This window comes from Saccopteryx leptura, chromosome 1, assembly GCF_036850995.1.
Source record: "Saccopteryx leptura isolate mSacLep1 chromosome 1, mSacLep1_pri_phased_curated, whole genome shotgun sequence".
Taxonomy (NCBI): domain Eukaryota; kingdom Metazoa; phylum Chordata; class Mammalia; order Chiroptera; family Emballonuridae; genus Saccopteryx; species Saccopteryx leptura.
The window spans coordinates 259,617,926-259,637,809 of record NC_089503.1 but is presented as its reverse complement, the minus strand read 5'-3'; the positions used below and the strand labels follow the sequence as shown (position 1 = coordinate 259,637,809).

The 19,884-nt window shown below is 51.2% G+C and overlaps 1 protein-coding gene across 3 annotated transcripts; it reads right to left on the bottom strand.

Annotated features, from left to right (window-relative positions):
* Positions 1-2,771: 2,771 nt before the first annotated feature.
* On the bottom strand, positions 2,772-18,718 carry SLC5A5 (solute carrier family 5 member 5). Of its 3 annotated transcripts, none has more exons than XM_066350226.1 (15): positions 18,037-18,718; positions 17,181-17,246; positions 16,807-16,858; positions 16,566-16,633; positions 13,828-13,982; positions 13,248-13,388; positions 13,039-13,168; positions 12,016-12,200; positions 11,168-11,280; positions 11,020-11,090; positions 10,519-10,605; positions 10,247-10,440; positions 6,133-6,263; positions 5,349-5,464; positions 2,772-3,789 (listed from the first exon to the last, which is right to left on the bottom strand). In XM_066350226.1, exons 1-15 carry the CDS (start codon positions 18,391-18,393, stop codon positions 3,619-3,621), a joined length of 2,037 nt encoding a protein of 678 aa, XP_066206323.1. In that variant the 5' UTR covers positions 18,394-18,718; the 3' UTR covers positions 2,772-3,618. The 3 variants fall into 3 exon arrangements, with proteins under 3 accessions (XP_066206323.1, XP_066206325.1, XP_066206329.1); XM_066350228.1 differs by having other exon boundaries at positions 12,016-12,104; XM_066350232.1 differs by lacking the exon at positions 13,248-13,388.
* Positions 18,719-19,884: the final 1,166 nt, after the last annotated feature.

Below are 19,884 nucleotides of genomic sequence, written 5' to 3'. Positions count from 1 at the left end.
TGAAGCTGGAAACGGGGAGGCAGTCAGACAGACTCCCTCATGCGCCCGACCGGAATCCACCCGGCACGCCCACCAGGGGGCGATGCTCTGCCCATCTGGGGCATCACTCTGTCGCGACCAGAGCCACTCTAGCGCCTGGGGCAGAGGCCAAGGAGCCATCCCCAGCGCCCGGGCCATCTTTTGCTCCAATGGAGCCTTGGCTGCGAGAGGGGAAGAGAGAGACAGAGAGGAAGGAGAGGGGGAGGGGTGGAGAAGCAGATGGGCGCTTCTCCTGTGTGCCCTGGCCTGGAATCGAACCCAGGACTTCTGCACACCAGGCTGACGCTCTACCACTGAGCCAACCGGCCAGGGCCGTGAATGTCTGATTTTTTTAAAATTTCTATCAACATAATATTGGAAGTTCCAGCCAAAGCAATTAGGCATGAAAAAGAACTTAAAGGAGGACCCGGGTTCGATTCCCGGCCAGGGCACACAGGAGAAGCGCCCATTTGCTTCTCCACCCCTCCGCCGCGCTTTCCTCTCTGTCTCTCTCTTCCCCTCCCGCAGCCAAGGCTCCATTGGAGCAAAAATGGCCCGGGCGCTGGGGATGGCTCTGTGGCCTCTGCCTCAGGCGCTAGAGTGGCTCTGGTCGCAACATGGCGACGCCCAGGATGGGCAGAGCATCGCCCCCTGGTGGGCAGAGCGTCGCCCTGGTGGGCGTGCCGGGTGGATCCCGGTCGGGCGCATGCGGGAGTCTGTCTGACTGTCTCTCCCCATTTCCAGCTTCAGAAAAAAAAAAAAAAAAAAAAAAAAAGAACTTAAAGATATCCAACTTGTATAGCCAGGTCAGAACAAGCAGGACAGTAGAGATTTCATGACACTGTGCAGAGCTGTGTGAAATTTAAAACTTATGAATTATTTCTGGAATTTTCCATGTAATGTTTTCAGACCTCAGTTGACCATGGGTAACTGAAACCTTGGAAAGTGAAACAGTGGATGGGGGGGAGGGGCTACTGGCTACTGTATTACTTTCTGGTCACTGCCATTGCTTAAAACCAAGAAACATTTATTCTCTTGCAGTTCTGGAGGCTAGAAGTTCAAAATCAAGGGGTTGGCAGTGCCATGCTCCCTCTGAAGGCTCTAGGCAAGGATCTTCCCTGCCTTTAATTTCTGGTGGCCCAGGTATTCCAAGGCTTGTGATAGCATCACTTGAATCTCTGCCTTCATGCCACATGAAGCTTTCTCCCTGTATACCTATGTCTCTGGTCTCTCCTTCTCTTCTTATAAGGACACTGTCATTGTATTCAGGGCCCATCTTAACCCAGTATGATCTTATCTCAATTTAACTAAGTATGTTTGCCAAGACCTTTTTTTTTTTTTTACAGAGGCAGAGATAGACAGGGACAGACAGACAGGAACGGAGAGAGATGAGAAGCATCAATCATTAGTTTCTTGTTGCGCGTTGCGACTTCTTAGTTGTTCATTGATGGCTTTCTCATATGTGCCTTGACCGTGGGCCTTCAGCAGACCACGCAACCTCTTGCTCGAGCCAGCCTGCACTCAAGCCGGCGACCTCGGGGTCTCGAACCTGGGTCTTCCGCATTCCAGTCCGATGCTCTATCCACTGTACCACTGCCTGGTCAGGCAAGACCTAATTTTTAAATAAGCTCACATCCTGAGGTTCCAAGTATACATGAATTTTGGGGGGAACTCTGTTGAACCCAGTACAGGGGCTCCAAATGCCAGGTGAGCAGGGGACCATGGGAGCCAAGGCAGCTGTATGGGCAGAGGCAAGTGCAGTCTGCTTTCATGGTCACAGACCCCAGGGGCTGGAGCAGGGACATCTTGGAGGCTACCCAGGTGCAAAGCGCAGCAAGAAGGGAATGCTTTAGGACAGGGTCTGGAGGGGAGAGAAGCTGTGTGCCTGGGAGGACAGCACAAGCAGAGGTGGATTAAGGTTGGTTGAGGCCCCGGGAACAGAAGAAAAGATTGAGCCCCTTAAAAAATAGGCAGGGAGGCCCTGGCCGGTTGGCTCAGCGGTGGAGCGTCGGCCTGGCGTGCGGGGGACCCGGGTTCGATTCCCGGCCAGGGCACATAGGAGAAGCGCCCATTTGCTTCTCCACCCCCCACCCCCTCCTTCCTCTCTGTCTCTCTCTTCCCCTCCCGCAGCCAAGGCTCCATGGGAGCAAAGATGGCCCGGGCGCTGGGGATGGCTCCTTGGCCTCTGCCCCAGGCGCTGGAGTGGCTCTGGTCGCGACAGAGCGACGCCCCGGAGGGGCAGAGCATTGCCCCCTGGTAGGCAGAGCATCGCCCCTGGTGGGCATGCCGGGTGGATCCCGGTCGGGCGCATGCGTGAGTCTGTCTGACTGTCTCTCCCCGTTTCCAGCTTCAGGAAAATACAAAAATAAATAAATAAAAAAAAATAGACAGGGAAAATAAAAATACATGTTAACTATATTTTTAAATAAACATATTATGTACTATTAATGTTAAAATTGCACATATGGAACCAAATTTGTTGTCATTAGAAAAGTGTAAAGTTGGGGTTTTGCGGGGACTACAGAAGTTGGGGCCCAGGGCGCATGCCCGCTGCGCCTGCTGTTAAATCCACCTCTAGGTACAAGGCATCCTGAAGTGGGAGTGGTCACCTCACTCGGATGCTTTAAATACTCAAGTTTATTCACTTACAGCCTTTGTCAAGAGACACAAAGATTTGCACTCAGATCTGAGCGATCTGAGGCCAGAATAATTTTCTCAGAGAGCACAGGACATAAAGCCTCAGAGTACATTTATTTGATGTTTGTGGATGAAGTCTCCAGCCAAGGGTCAGGGATGTACACTTGCCCAGTGGACTGGACTCTGTACAGCAGTGATGTGTCCTCAATGGAGCCCCAGCATCATATAGCACCCAGGGCTGTCACTGCCTGACTGGAGTCACTAGGTAACCTCACTGAGCCTCAGTTTCTTCCTCTGTAAAGTGGGTTCACAGTCACTGATGGATAAGATGGGGTAAGTTGCCAGGCACAGAAGGAAAGCTGAAATGTTATTTCTCCTTCCTCTCCCTATCCTGCTCCCAAGGTCAGAGGGAGGAAAACGGGGTGGGGGAGGGAGGCATGAAGGAGAGAAAGCTGGTGTCCACTCTCAATGCATCTCTGGTTTGTTCTGTGACCTTGGCTCAATTCCTGTCCCTCTTCAGTTCTCATTTCCCAACTTGTGAGGGTGCTGCTAGACCTGAGAACCTCCAAAATTCTTGCTAATGTTCAGACACCTCTCAGAAAGAGCTACAGCCTTTCTCAGACCCTAATGTTAGACTAGGAGGTTTCCCATGTTGTCCAGAACATGGACTCCAACATGTTTTTGTTGTACGTATGGAAAAATCTGACCTCATTTTGGGGGAGCCGTCAGGAGTGCAACATCTAAGACTAGCAGCTGGCTGGAAGCAGAGCCTGGATAAAAATGACCTCCTGGAGGTGGGGCTTCACCTCCACCTAGGGTGGGGAACATGCAGTCTGAGTCATTTGCATATAATACCACCCAGCCCATCATAGCCCAAGGTCATTGTCACCTGGCCTGGGATTGGCTAGTAGTGTGGAATTGGAACATGGAGGTTCCATTCCAGGCAATGAATTCTGCACAGGCTCAGAGGTCTGTCTGCCGCAGGTCATGACCATCCTCACATCCATTGCCAGGGTTCCAGGAGTTGGAGTCGGCTCCATTCTCCTCCTTCTGCCCCAGGAAAAGTAGATGGTCTTCGTTGGTGGGCAGGAAGTCAGGAGGCCTCTTGGCTGTGGAGGACAGTTCCTCAGCCCCCTGGGGGGAGGAGAAAAGAAAGACCTCTTCAGAGACCCCTTTTCTGTATCAGCTCATCTCCCAGATGGGGGCACTGACAGCCTGGGTGGATGAAACCTGGGCAGGGTTGCACAATATCCTCTTGTCCAGTGAGTGCATCAGCTAGATCCCTTCTGTCTCCAAAATCTCCATCCACTTTTCTTCTTCATACCCATGTTACCTGTAGTACAGGCATCAGTGCTGGCATTCATGCCTGCTTCCCATCTCTCTGACTCTGCCTATTCCCCTTCAAAAAAATAATGTTTCCTCCCCAATTCCGCCCACCCCTCAAAGCTGTTCTAGCCTCAGGGCCTTTACACCTGCGTGCCCTCCACAGACACTGCCCTTGTTTCACTGGCTCCTTCGCTCCTCCTCTCCTCATTCTGGGCTCTATCAATGTTCCCTCTTCCAGGAAGCCACTTCCATCACACTAGCCTGTTTTATTTTCTTCCCTCTCACCCCCTACTCATTACACAGTTTAGCTTTTATCTTCTCCTGCTAAACAGTAGGCTTGGACTCCAGCCCAGAGCAGGGCTAGGTACACAGCAAGTGCTTAATAAATGAGGGAATGAAGATAACCTGGACATGTTTTCTTCGAATATATGTACCCTGATTTATTGATGTCACCCCATTAAAATTAATAAAAATTTATTTATTAAAAAATAAAATAAAATAAAAAATAAATGAGGGAATGAAACAGGGAATCCCAAAACAGGGGCAGGCCTGAATCAGACCCTCAGCATTTCCCAAACTCCAGGCATCCACATAGCAACCACGAGGCTTTGGATGAAGTCAGTCTAGCCTGTCACACTTCTTATATAAGATTGTCCAGCCTGACCAAGCGGTGACGCAGTGGATAGAGCGTCGGACTGGGATGCAGAGGACCTGGGTTCGAGACCCCGAGGTCGCCAGTTTGAGTGTGGGCTCATCTGGTTTGAGGAAAAGCCCACTAGCTTGAACCCAAGGTCGCTGGCTCCAGCAAGGGGTTACTCGGTCTGCTGAAGGCCCACAGTCAAGGTACATATGAGAAAGCAATCAATGTACAACTAAGGTGTTGCAACACACAATGAAAAACTAATGATTGATGCTTCTCATCTCTCTGTTCCTGTCTGTCTGTCCCTGTCTATTCCTCTCTCTGACTCACTCTCTGTCTCTGTAAAAAATAAATAAATAAATAAAATTTAAAGATTGTCCATTGACTCACTTTTGAATTCAGTAATTTTATTTTCATGAGAGACTTTATATCAATACACAAAGGCAAACCAGTTCCACTTGCCAAAGATTGGAAGTAAGTATAAAAACAGATACAATGAAAATGAAACTTAAAAACTTCTGCTTTGTTTTTGTTAAAGGGGACAATAAACAGTGAAGCTACATCAGCTCCCAACTGAGTCTTTCCACTGGAGGTAACAAGAAGTTGAGAAATACAGTGACTCACCATGTCCTTCTCCTGAATCCTGGCCATGCCTAGAGCCCCCAGCTATTTCACAGCTCCTTTACTGCCCCTCCCCCCACTCTTGGAGCCCAGCCCTGAGACTGACCTTCACCAAACTCTCATCCAGGGTGGCCACTTCTTCCTTGGGAGCCACTGATGCTGTCTGCCATGTGAGGTCCCACCACAGCAGACCAGGGCCAAGAGCACTGCGCTTGTTCGGGCCTGGAGGTAGAGAGAATTGGGGTTATTTAGTGAGGGACAGCAAGAACTGGAGACTGGGAAGGGAAAAGAGACCTCTGATGGGTTCTAATCCCATTTCTGATAATGACCCACTGGGGGACCCTGGCAAGCCTCTGCCCCTCTCTGGGCTTCAGTTTTCTCTTCTACCCATCAGTGGATGGGTGGGAGGTCCAGTGTGTGGTTCTGTTCATGGCACAGAGACAGATTCAGTAAAGGCTTGGTGAGTGTCAAGTCCAGACTCAGAAAGTAAAAACACATATGGTTATTACTGTTGATTTCTCTTGATCTCTCTCCACTTCTCCCCAGGCTTCAGAATTCTCTGAGGGGTGTGGAGTGGCCAAGATTCTGATATCAGAGATGATATCCCAGCACATAAGACAGCATCTTGTGGTCCCACCCCCACATTCTCTAGCAAAGACTGAATCTTTGGGGGTGGGATGTCTCAATTTCTGCCTTAGCAAACTCGGACAAGTCCTGCAAGGTGCAGGGTTGTCCTGAAGGGGACGCGGCATAAAGTGTGCAGATGTGTCTGGTACAGAGTAGGGCTGCTTGGCCAGTGGCAGCATCCTTCCTCTTCTTCCTTCCCAGTGGGTCCTGGAGCCAGAGGGATGGACAGGGTGACCTTTGAGGAGGCAAGAAGCCCTGCTTACCTGTCAGGCAGCTGATGAGGGCTCCACACAACACGGTGCTCAATGTGCCCAGGGCACCATAATAAAGATAAGAAATGGCATAGAAGCTGTCAGCCAAGGTGGGTTGACCAGGGTCCATTGTGGGGTCCATTCTGGGGGTGGGTGAGGTAAGCATGAGTCTAAAAGCCACTCTTAATTGATTCCCTTCCTCTCATCTTTACTGCCACAGCCTAGCCAAGTCTTCCGTTTGGCCACCCAGGTGTGTGCAGTAGCCAGTACTTTTCTCCTGCTATCTGGCCCCTACCCCCAGGCATTTGCCACACACAACCAGAGGGAGTGTTACTCAGTTCACTTCCTGCCTCTAGTCATTACCCTTCATGGCTGTCTACTGTCCTCAGGGAAAAAAAAAATTAAACTTTTAGAAGAAAATAGAGGTGTGAATCTTTATGACTCAGGCTTGGCAATCATTACTTGGACATAACACCAAAAGCACAAGTAACCAAAGAAAACACAGATAAATTGGACTTAATCAAAATTAACTTTTTTGTTCATCAAAAGACACTATCAAGAGAATAAAAGCACAACCCATAGAATGAGGACAGAAGGAATCTTCATTTGGAGCAGTGAGTGCCTGATGCAGTGTGCAGATAATGTGTTGTTGAGTTGTACACTTGAAACCTGTATAGTTTTATTAACCAATGTCACCCCAATAAATTCCTGTTTTTTAAAATACCTAACACTAACACACACACAAAAAGACAACCCACAGAATGGTAGAAAATATTTACAAATCATACATTTGATAAGGATCTAGTATTCAGAACATATGAAGATATAAAGAATATATAAGTTACAGCTCAGTAATAAAAAGGCCCAATTTTTTTTTTTTTTTTTTTTTTTTTTTTTACAGAGACAGAGAGTTAGAGAGAGGGATAGACAGGGACAGACAGACATGTAACGGAGAGTTGAGAAGCATCAATCATTAGTTTTTCGTTGCGCGTTGCGACACCTTAGCTGTTCATTAATTGCTTTCTCATATGTGCCTTGACCGTGGGCCTTCAGCAGACCGAGTAACCCCTTGCTTGAGCCAGCGACCTTGAGTCCAAGCTGGTGAGCTTTTGCTCAAACCAGATGAGCCTGCAGTCAAACTGGCAACCTCGGGGTCTCGAACCTGGGTCCTCCGCATCCCAGTCCAACGCTCTAATCACTGCACCACTGCCTGGTCAGGCAAAGGCCCAATTTTTAAATGGGCAAAGCATTGCCTGACCTTTGGTGGCACAGTGGATAAAGTGTCGACCTGGACTGCAGAGGTCTCCAGTTCAAAACCCTGGGTTTGCCTCGTCAAGGAACATAGGAAAAGCAACTACTACGAGTTGATGCTCCTCAATTCCCCCTCTCCTTTCTCTCTCTCTAAAATCAATAAATAAAATCTAAAATAAAATAAAACGGACAAAGGATTTAAATACATATTTCTCCAAAGAAGATGTACATATGGCTAACAAGCTCATGAGAAGATGTTCAACCTCATTTGTCATTAGAGAAATGCAAATCAAAACCACAATGAGATACCACCTTATACCCACAGGATGGCTAGAATTAACAATAGGAAAATGACAAGTGGTGCTGAGGATGTGAAGAAATGAGAACTCTCATACACTGCTGTGGAAATGTAAAATGGTACAGCTGCGGCAGAATAGTCTGGTGGTTTCTCAGAAAGTTAAACATAGAATTACCATATGACCCAGCAATTCCACTCCTAGCTATAGACCAAGAAAAATAAAAGCATATGTCCACACCAAAACTTGTACATAAATGTTCAGAGCAGCATTATTCACAACCATCAAAAAGGAGAAACAACTCAATGTCCATCAACTGATGAATGGACAAACAAAACATGGTCATTCCACACAAGGAAATTTTACTCAGCCGTAAAGAGGAATGAAGCGTTGACAAGCACTATAACATATACAGACAAAACTCGAAAACATCATGATACCCTGACTGGGGAGCTCAGTTGGTTAGAGCAGTGGTCCCCAACCTTTTCTGGGCCACGGACCGGTTTAATGTAAAAAAATATTTTCACGGACCGGCCTTTAGGGTGGGATGGATAAATGCACAAAATAAAATTATGTGACCGGCGTAAAAATGTGGTATTTTTAAATATAATTGTCGAACTTACAAGACAAGCGTCAAGAGTGAGTCTTAGACAGATGTAACAGAGGGAATCTGGTCATTTTTAAAAAATAAAACAGGCCTGACCTATGGTGGCACAGTGTATAAAGCATCGACCTGGAATGATGAGGTTGTGGTTCGAAACCCCGGGCTTGCCTGGTCAAGGCACATGTGGGAGTTGATGCTTCCTGCTCCTCCCCCCTTCTCTCTCTCTCTCTTCCTCTCTAAAATGAATAAATAAAATCTTTTAAAAAAAAAACACATTGTTCAGACTTAAATATAAATAAAACAGAAATAATGTAAGTTATTTATTCTTTCTCTGTGAACCGGTACCAAATGGCCCATGGACCGGTACCGGTCCGGTCCGTGGCCTGGGGGTTGGGGACCACTGGGATAGAGTGTTGTCCCTATACACCAGGTTGCTGGTTCAATCCCCAGCAAGGCACATAAAGAATCAACCAATGAATGAATAAATAAGTGTACCAACAAACTGATGTTTTTCTACCTCTCTCTCTCAAATCAATAAATTAAGGGAAAAAAACATGCTGAGTAAGAGAAGCCAAACAGAGAAGGCCACACATAGTATGAATCCATTTATATGAAATGTCCAGAACAGGCAAATCCAGAGACAGAAAGTGGATTAGTGGTTGTCAGGAGCTGGGTGGGTGGGTGGGTGGGACTAGAAAGTGATTTCTTTCTTTCTTTTTTTATTTTTTTTTACAGTGACAGAGAGACAGAGAGAAGGATAGATAGGGAGAAACAGGAATGGAGAGAGATGATAAGCATCAATCTTCAGTTTTTCGTTGTGACATCTTAGTTGTTCATTGATTGATTTCTCATATGTGCCTTGACCACAGGCCTTCAGGAGACTGAGTAACCCCTTGTTCGAGCCAGCGACCTTAGGTCCAAGCTGCTGAGCTTTGCTCAAACCAGATGAGCCCGCACTCAAGCTGGTGACCTCGGGGAATCAAACCTGGATCTTCCGCATCCCAGTCCGACTCTCTATCCACTGCGCCACTGCCTGGTCAGGCTAGAAAGTGATTTCTAATTGGTACAGGGCTTCCTTTAGAAGTGATGAAAAATTTCTTGAGTTAGATAGCGTGATGATTGTATAACCATGCAAATATTAGAACTCACTTTAATTTTTTTTTTTTTTGCATTTTAGTGAGAAAGGAAAGAGAGTGAGAGACAGGAACATCGAGCTGTAGAACTCACTTTTAAATGACTAATTTTATGGTCTGTAATTTATTTTTTTAGTTTATTTATTTATTTTTTTATTTATTCATTTTTTAGAGAGGAGACAGAGAGAGAGAGAGAGGAGAGAGAGAGACAGGGGGGAGGAGCTGGAAGCATCAACTCCCATATGTGCCTTGACCAGGCAAACCCAGGGTTTCAAACCGGCGACCACAGCATTTCCCGGTCGACGCTTTATCCACTACGCCACCACAGGTCAGGCCTTATGGTCTGTAATTTATATCACAATAAAAATGACATTGCCTGACCTGTGGTGGCGCAGTGGGTAAAGAGTCAACCTGGAACGCTGAGGTCGCAGGTTTGAAACCGTGCTCTTGGCAGGCGAGTCAAGGCACACAAAAGAAGCAACTGTACTGCTAAAGGCTAATGGTCCTGCTCCTCTCGCCACTCTTCTCTCTCTCCCTCCCTCTCTCCTCTCTCTAAAAATTAATAAGTAAAATCTTTTTAAAAAGTCATACCAAATTCCTCTGGCTGGATCTCATCTCTTATCCTTTATCCTCCCATTAAATCCATCCTAACCGCCCTTACAGTCAGTGCACTCATTTGAACCTGGCCTCAGGGCCTTTGCATTTTCTGATTCTGATCCCTCAGCTGGGAATGCCCTTTCCTCCCTTCCACCCAAGCCCTGCTCCCTCCTCCGTCGCATTTGAGAGTCAGTTTAAGGGTGCTTCCTGATCACATTCTTTCATGCCAAGCCTCCCTCACTCACCTGGGGGCCCCACTGGAGGCACTGGTGATGAGGAGCGAGCCCAGGAGGCCAGAGGCATTGGCAGAGGGCCCCGCACAGCCAGCAGCTGAGGAGGGCAGGACACCCATGGACTCCGCTTTGGGAGGGTACAGAGTGGCACCCACAGCCACCCACAGTGAGATCGTCAAGCCTGCCAACAGCCCTGAGAGGACGCCCTGGGGGCAGAACGGAATCAGCAGACCTGGGGAGTCTGGCCTTGCTCCCCAGGCCCTCTGTCTTCTGCCCCCACTCACCGGTGTGTTGCAGGCCGGGAGGAACATTCCCAGAGTGAAGGCTCCCAGGAGGGGGCCGCTGAGGACGCCCATGACAGTGAAGGACCCCTGGGGGAGTGGGTGGGGGAGTGACTGAGAGCAGGGCCTCTCCCCCTCTCTGAGCCTCAGTCTACCTGCTGGGAAAGCAAGACCTGGACAAACCCAATGCAGGACTAAGACTCCTCTGTACCTCAGTTTCCCTAAAGAGGAGGGGACACCCTGTTTCTGTCTCTCTCCCCTGAGTTGAGGGCAAAAATGTCTATTTTGTCTCCTAGCAGATGCAATCCCACATCTAGGAGTTTCTTCCTGCCCCTAGGCCACTACCCCCACCTCCTCTTCCCTCCACCCAGGGGGCTGCAGGAAGTATGCATCCACTGGTGGCAGATAGTACCCAGAGAGTGACTGACCCTCTCTAACCTCAGTGCAAGGCAGAAGATGCCCCACCTCTTGGAAAGAGAAAGCATGGTTGGGGGGGGGACTCACCTGTAGGACCCCACCCCCCAGCAGTGAAGAGAGAGCCGCTACCATGAGACAGGCTGAGCCATATACGAGTGCTATAGTGACAGGAATGGCACTGTCAGTGAGGAGAGGTTACCCTGCCCCCCCCCCCACCCATATCACACCAACTCACAGAGCCCCTTGGAGATGATTACAAGTCTCTGGGGTGCCAGGTTGGGCAGCCAGGGTTTGATGAGGTCCTCCACAGTGACCGCAGCCATGGCATTGATGCTGGTGGATGCAGTGCTGGGGGGCATGAGGTAGCAGGTGTGTATGTGTGCTTAGCCCATATCCAGAGATGGCGCCATACCATCTCTCGGGCCCACCTGCTGGGAAGGCCCCCAGCTGCCCACAACATCTGACCTGACAGGACTCCACCTAGCTCAAGGGCAGAGGCATGGATGATAGATACCACCCCAAGACTAGAGGAGATATCCATCCCCCACTCCCACTCCACAGACTTGGGACCACCCCCCTCCAATGGGAGCAATGATACCCACAACCAGGGACACAAATGACACAAGTTCTTATAGAGAACTGCCACCTGGGACCCTGGTCACAGCAGGAACAGGCCTGTGGCCAGAAGACAAGGAAAATTTGAAACCACCAGAATGTGAGGCCCATGAGGGTAGGAGTGGAGACCACTTGGTCACGGTTGTGCCCCAGGATTTATGACAGCAGGTTTGGAATATAGTAGATGCTCAACAAACATTTGAGGAGAAGGACAGAGAGAAGAAAAGAAGAGAGGGGAGCCAGGTGTGGCTTCCAGGTGCCAAGAAGGTAAAGACTCCATAGTTGGATTCCTTGTGTCCAGAGTGTGCCCTTAATCAGAACCCACCTGAGCTACGTTTGGGGAGCCAAGCAGGAACTGTAAATGGTAGACATGTCCAGAGCATTCTATCCCAAAGGGTCATGGGTGGTAGGGACAAAAAGGCCCTGCGGGGCTGGGACATGGCTGGGTGAGCAAGCAGGGCCGCTCACCTGAGGGTGCCACTGTAGGCACAGGCCAGAAAGAGCCCAGGGACTCCAGGCAGGTCCTTGAAGATGTCGAGCACGAGCAGGGGCATGTACTGGGGGAAGGTGGGGATCAGCCTCCAGGACAGGAGCAGCCGGAGACTAGGGCTTCTGTCTGTCCTCACCTTGCATGTCTCCAGCACCCAGTGCAGCTGGACTCACAGAAGTCACTTAGTGCGTGTTTGTTGGTGAGCTGTATGCACCTATAATCATCACTGAGCCCACACCATGCACAGAGTCCTGGGATCCCAGTGAGGCAGGGTCCTATGTCATCCCCACTTTACTGACGAGGACAGTGAGGCTGAGAGATGCAGCCCTGCCTGAGGTTGCTGTCAGGCAGTTGGGATTCTGATCCCAAGGGAGGTCAAGAGATGCAATAATAGTCTTGCAGCCGCTGCCCACTATGAACCCCATGGGTAGAGAGATCCAGCTGGCGAGTGGCCTGGGCATGGGTCCTGGCCCTGGCACTGCCCTTGACTTGCTTGCAGTTAACAGACCTTACTACACAGTTGCCTCCTACCCCTTCTAGCCTCAGTTCACCTATCTATAAAGTGGGCACCATGATAGCCTTGGCCACATCACATGTTGAAGAATTTTATGGGAAACTAACTCCTTGTGAAAGGAACAACATGTGGCATAGAGTTGGTGCTTGGACATGAGAGCTGGTCATTATTATTATTAACACCATCACTTTGTGCTGAACCATGGTCCCATCTCCTTGATAGCCCTCAAGGAGTCTATGACTCTAGATCTGAATATGCCCCTCTTCTGCTTACATCCACCATGGCTCCCCATTGCCTCCCAGCCTCATCTTTCCCACTCCTTCTAGATCTTCCTCTGAGCTAAGGTCTCTCCTGCCTCTGGACCTTTGCACAGGCTGTTCTCTCTGCTAGGAAAGTTTTTCTACCCTCACTCCCAGAAATTCATTCATATATAGGATCAGAGTAGGGATGGGGACAGAAGTGGCCTAGAATGCTGGACCAGACTCACCTGATCTGGGGCAGAAATACGCCCTGTGAGGAGGGGGTCACAGTCCATATAGAATGTGAACATGATGATGCCACAGCAAGCAGCACTGGACACAATCAGGAACAGACCCAGCTGGTTGATGAGCAGGGCCCTGTGGGGAGGTGTAACCTCAAGCTGGGGATGGGGGCAGCGCACCTGAGAGGCCCCTACCCGACACCCTAAACACTCACAGCTTGGCCTGCTTCTCTGTGCGGCAGGCCACATAGCGCTGCACCTGGGCTTGGTTCACGCCGTACATTGAGAGCCACACCAACGTGCCACCCACCACAAAAGTCCAGAATGTGTAGCGACTCCGTGGGTCTGGGTCAAAGCTGGATGAAGGCAGGGCAAATCAGCCATGTGGGATGCCACACTGACTTCACCTTCCCAAGATCCCCAAGACCTTAAGGGAATATTTGGGATAAGTTTTGAAGTCTGGGTAGGAGTTAGCCAGATTAAAAATTCATTTATTTGTTTACTGAGGCATCTGTATATGTATTCCAAAATCATTATTTCTGTGTCCAGCTGGGACCTCAGAGAGCCTTCAGTTCACAGTCTGGGCTGGGGGGTGGGGTAAGGAAGATGTCTGGGCCAGATGGAGGGATCAGGGTTGGGAGTACAGAAACAGGGAGCCAGGGTGCTATCTGTGGGAAGTCTGGGACAGAGATCAGGCAGGGCTTTCTGAAGCAGAAGGCATTGGCTGGTTCCTCCCAAGGCAAAGGGATGCTAGCTCCATCACCTTGCAGTAAACCCCTCTATATTTTCACTCACTCCATCAGGTTGATCCGGGAGTGGTTCTGGGCAAGATCAATCACCTGCCTGGGCCCACCCACAAGCATGGTCCCACGGGCCAGGACAACCCAGAAACCAGCCAGCATCACCATAACCTGGAACGTGTCAGTCCAGATCACAGCCTTCATGCCACCCTGCAGGATGTGACAGAAAGGGAGAGGGGGTTAGACAGGGACCTGCCTGGGGTCTGCAGAACAGGACAAAGGGGGGCAAAGAGGGGTCTGATGGGATACCTGGCTGGAGCCAGTCTGGCCTGGCCTCTAGCAGTAGCTGGGACCAATGCCTGTCCCTGACTCAGTTTCCTTATCTATAAAATGAGGTTATAACAGCCTGACCTGTGGTGGCATAGTGGGTAAAAGTGTTGACCTGGAACACTGAGGTTGCCGGTTCAAAACCCCGGGCTTGCCTGGTCAAGGCACATATGGGAGTTGATGCTTCCTGCTCCTCCCTCCTTCTCTCTCTCTCTCTCTCTCTCTCTCTCTCTCCTCTCTCTAAAATTAATAAATAAAAAAATCTTTAAAAAATTAGGTTATAACAGTACCCTCTTTATGGTGATGTAAGACTTATGTTAGTTACTATGAGAAAAATATTTAGAATGGCACATATAAGTGTCCAATGAGTGAGTGAGTGATGGTTGCTACCATTACTATTAGCTGTGGGTTTTACCCCTCTAGGCCTCCATGCCTTTGCTTTCCCATGGCAACCCCTGGATTTTCCTTTGAGGCCCCTTCTTCCCACACAGGTGGTTCAGGTGAGGCCAACCCTGCTCTCAGCTTCAAGAATAGACAATTGGAATATCCTAGCCCTGGCCAGTTAGCTCAGTTGGTTAGACTAAGTGTTGACCTATAACACCAAGGTTACAGGTTCCATCCCCATTCAGGGCACATATGGGAAGCAATCAATGAATGCGCAACTAAGTGGAATAACAAATGAATGCTCTCTCTCTCAAATCAATCAATCAATTTAATAAAAAGGTTTAGCCTGACCAGGTGGTGGCACAGTGGATGGAGCATCTGCCTGGGATACTGAGGACCTAGGTACGAAACTCTGAGGTCACCAGCTTGAGCTTGGGCTCATCCAGCTTGAGTGAGGACTCACCAGCTTGAGCATGGGATCATAGATATGACCCCATGGCTGCTGGCTATAGCCCAAAGGTCACTGGCTTGAAGCCCAAGGTCACTGGCTTGAGCAAGGGGTCACTAGCTAGGCTGGAGCTCCCCCCCCCCCCATCAAGGCACTATGAGAAAGCAATCCATGAACAACTAAAGTGCTATAAGATGAGTTTGTGCTTCTCATCTCTCTCCCTTGCTATCTGTCCATCGCTATCTGTCCCTCTCTCTTGCTAAAATTAAAAAAGAATATCCCAACCCCCAAACTTCTGTTTATCCTGCACACAAGAGCAGAGCCAGCCAAACAGCCCTTCTGTACTTTAGCAGCCTGTCCTGAAATAAGAACTCACTTTCTTTTTAAAATTCTTTTTTTTTTTTTTTTTTTTGTATTTTTCTGAAGCTAGAAATGGGGAGAGACAGTCAGACAGACTCCCGCGTGCGCCCCACCGGGATCCACCCAGCACGCCCACCAGGGGGCGTCGCTCTGCCCCCCGACCAGAGCCACTCTAGCGCCTGGGGCAGAGGCCAAGGAGCCATCCCCAGCGCCAGGGCCATCTTTGCTCCAATGGAGCCTTGGCTGTGGGAGGGGAAGAGAGAGAGAGAGAGGAAGGAGAGGGGGAGGGGTGGAGAAGCAGATGGGCGCTTCTCCTGTGTGCCCTGGCCGGGAATCGAACCCAGGACTTCTGCACGCCAGGCCGATGCTCTACCACTGAGCCAACCGGCCAGGGCCTAAAATTCTTTTTTTTAAAAAAATCATTTTTTTTTTTTTTTGTATTTTTCTGAAGCTGGAAACGGGGAGAGACAGCCAGACAGACTCCCGCATGTGCCCGACCGGGATCCACCCGGCACGCCCTCCAGGGGCGATGCTCTGCCCACCAGGGGACGATGCTCTGCCCCTCTGGGGCGTCGCTCTGCTGGGACCAGAGCCACTCCAGCGCCTGGGGCAGAGGCCAAGGAGCCATCCCCAGCGCCCGGGCCATCTTTGCTCCAATGGAGCCTTGGCTGCAGGAGGGGAAGAGAGAGACAGAGGAAGGAGGGGGGGGTGGAGAAGCAAATGGGCGCTTCTTCTATGTGCCCTGGCTGGGAATCGAACCCGGGTCCCCCGCACGCCAGGCCGACGCTCTACCGCTGAGCCAACCGGCCAGGGCCTAAAAAAATCATTTTAGAGAAAGGAGAGAGAGAGAAAGTGGGGGTTGGGGGAGCGAGAAGCATCAATTCGTAGTTGCTTCCCATATGTGCAAGCCCAGGGTTCAAACCTCAGTGTTCCAGGTCAACGCTTTACCCACTGTGCCACCACAGGTCAGGCAAGAACTCACTTTCTGCCCAAAGGGGTGGATGCATGGAGTTGATAGAACCCCTAGATATGGGAGAAGGACCTAAAGGACACTTTTGTAATCCCCTGGATCCAGTCAGGCCTGAAGCTACCTTATCCCTGGACTCTAATCAATAGGCCTTTCAAGTATTCTTTCATTATAAAGATGAGGAAACAGGCCCAGCTGGGATTGGGCTTCCATGGGAGAAAGAAAAGTTAGGGAGTGGACAGCTAGCCCAGGGTCTCCCCCACCCAGCAGGCATGGAGCCTTCACTTGGGGTGGGGAGGTCACTCACCACAGTGGTGTAGAAGGTGCAGATGGCTCCGGTGGACAGGAGTGATGCCCAGATGTCCAGCCTGGTCACTGTGCAAGGAGATTACTCCCATTAGGCTACTAAGTGGGGAACAAACTTGGCCTTTAGTGTCTTGGGCTCTTCTCTCTCCAGGAGTCTTCCCTCCCAAGTGTCTCCTAGGAGGGCCGCCCTTCTTTGGTACAGCCTGTAAGCCTTTGTCTCCATCCAGACACCCTCCTCTTACCTTGGTTCAGGATGAGCGCAGGGGCATAGATCACGATGCCAGTGTATAGCACCTGCAGGTGGGAGGGTGAGTAGGGTAATGGTAGTGGTAACCGGTGAGGAAGGAATTTGAAGATGGGGGAAGAAGGTGTTGGGTGGGGTAGGAAAGGGGGTGGGAGGGCCGTGCCATGCAGGTGGAGGCGGGGTCACGTCAGGTCTTGTGGGAGGCAGGCGGACCAAACCTGTAGATCTAGCCACGAGGGGCAGGGCCTGGGCAGGGTCTTGCTTGATGGGAGCGGGAGCCACAAAGCACTGTCGTGAAGGATGGGGGAGGGTTTGTGGGCGGGGCAGATGAAGGCAGGACCCTACGGGAGAGGGCAGAGGCAGGCCACTCACTGTGGCCACCAGGTACTGCAGGGTCCCACAGAGACGCACAGTGCGGCTGAAACGCAGCTCCAGATACTGCAAGGAGGAGCCGAGAGCTCGTGGTCACCTGGACAGATCTTAGCCAGGGGCTTAAGACGTCTGGGTTCCTTCACCCGACCTCTTGGCTTCTGGCCTCCCTCCGGAGGCTAGCTTTGCTCTCTGCACGCTTGCTAGTGGGAGCCTCTGCCAAACGTACACATTTCGACCTCTCTGCACACACCTGTGCATAGGTGCCATCCCTGTGCCTGCACCCACGGCATGTGCCCAGAAGGATTGAGCCATCAAGTATGTACACGTCCCCCCTCACTTGTGCCTGTTCTGCCTGTGGCCAATTTTATTAGCCGCGATTTTAATCGCTTTACCCATGGCCTGAAGGAGGGTTCTGTAATTAGCCAGGCTGGACATATGGGAAATCTGAGAGCAAAGGCCTGCCCCTTGCCGAAGGCAGGGGAAAGGGGAGAAATCGGGTTTGGAATCTCAAGCCAAACATCCGACGAACACTCAGGAGTCCTCACACTCCCGCATGTGTGTGCCTATCCACACCTGAGTGCCAACTTGACCGAATCTGGCCCCACCCCCTGCGGACTTCAGCCGAAGAGAACCAGAACACAAGCTCCTCTTCCTCCTTCCTGTCCCTCGTCCCACTGCCTGGGACTTCTTCCCAGAACCCTGCCCTCCTGTATATGGTGGGGGGGAGGGGGAAGGCACGAAAACATCAAGAAGCCCGTCTGTGTCCCCCTGTACAGCAGTTCAAAGCCCGGGCTCCCCGCACCGCGTCCCTGTGTTCCCAGCCAGGCAGGTCCGGCTCCCCGCCTCTGCCTGGTACCTGGTAGGTGCTGGTGAGGCCCAGGCGGTAGAAGACTGGCATGTAGAAGGCGGCGGTGAGTAGGGAGTTGAGCAGCTGGCCCACAGTCATCCAGAGGAACTTGAGGCCATAGCGGTAGGCCTCAGCAGGGACACCCAGCACCTGCACAGCTGACATGAAGCTGGCGGCCAGCGAGAGGCCGACGGGCAGGGCCGCCAGGCGCCGACCCCCGGTGAAGAAGTCCTCAGCGCTGCGCTGCCCGCCCCGTGCCAGCCCCACCCACAGCCCGATGCCTGTGGACACGAGGAGCATGAGCGCGAAGACCGCATAGTCCCAGGCTCCGAAGGTGGCCCGCTCCCCCGCCCCGACGGCGGCCATGACCTGCGGGTACAGGGCCCACGCAGCACCCCGCCCACCCCGCGCACGGAGGCTAGGGAGGTCGGCGGCGCTGGAGGAGGCAAGGACTTAGGTGGGGGTGGGAGGATGCTCGGACTCCACAGCGAGGCGCACGCCTGTTCCCTTCGGTTCCCGGCGGCCCTCGCTGCGTCGGTCTGCCTTCCTGTCTCTCCTCTCCGGCTACGCGGTTGCCTCCGCTGTCAGTCTGAAGGTCCACCTCGCCTCCCGCGCCGTCCGGCTGCCCGGTGAAGCCGTGTATCCGCCACCAGGCTCTGTCTTCTTGGGATCCGCGATCAGTGCTGACAGGTCTCGGTGGGGCGTAAAGGGGCGGCCAACCGCGGTGGGCTGCGGCTTTATTGGGCTCCCACCGGGTCAACGAAACTCCGCCCTCAGACCTATCCGCACCCTTTCCTCCCTGGACAGGGTCAGTCACGGGAGTGGCTGCTGGGGGTCGGGGTGGGAGGCTTCCCATGGGACTCTACTCTGACCACGGGCGGCTAATGTCTCCCGTTGACTGGTGGAGAAACTGAAGCTCAGAGATGGCATGTTACTCACCCCAGGCCACACAGCTACGAGGGTGACTACAGCATTCAAACCCCTCCCCGTGTTGTATACCTTTGAGCTATGGGAGCTCACTCACCTGAAGGACTGGGGTTCACTTTCTTTTTTAAAAATTCATTTTAGAGGAGAAGGAAGAGAGAGAGAGAGAGAGAGAGAGAGAGAGAAGATGGGAGGAGCAGGAAGCATCAACTCCCACATGTGCCTTGACCAGGCAAGCTTGGGGTTTTGAACCAGCCACCTCTGAGTTCCAGATCAACGTTTTATCCACTACACCACCACAGGTCAGGCTAGCGTTCACTTTTAAGGCTGCAGGGTCCTTGAAGGAAAACTCGTTCCACTTGAAACCTTCTCCAACTGAACCCGTTTCTCTAGAACCTAGAGGGAGTGCATCACCAAACCCTACTCTCAGACTAAGTCGAATGGAAGACATTGGAATTCAAGTCCTGAGTAAATACATACTGGAGGAGGTCTGCTTTTTCTGAGCCTCAGTTTACCCATCTGTAAATAGGGATAAAAGAGCCGCTGCCTCAAAGGAATAAATTGAACCCCCATAGCCTGACCAGACACTGGCACAGTGGATAGAGCTTTGGCCTGGGGTACTGAGGACTCAGGTTCAAATTCCCAAGGTCACTCACTGGCTTGAGCGTGGGCTCACCGGCTTGAGCATGGCATCATAGACATGACCCAATGGTTGCTGGCTTGAGCCCAAGGTCACTAGCTTGAGCAAAGGGTCACTGGCTCAGCTGAAGCCCCCCCCGCAGGCACTTATGAGAAAGCAATCAATGAACAACTAAGGTGTGGCAACGAAGAATTGATGCTTCTCATCTCTCTCTCCATTACTGTCAGTCTGTCCCTGTATGTCTGTACCTTTCTTTCTCTCTCTCTCTCTTTTCCTCTCTCTCTTGATTAAAA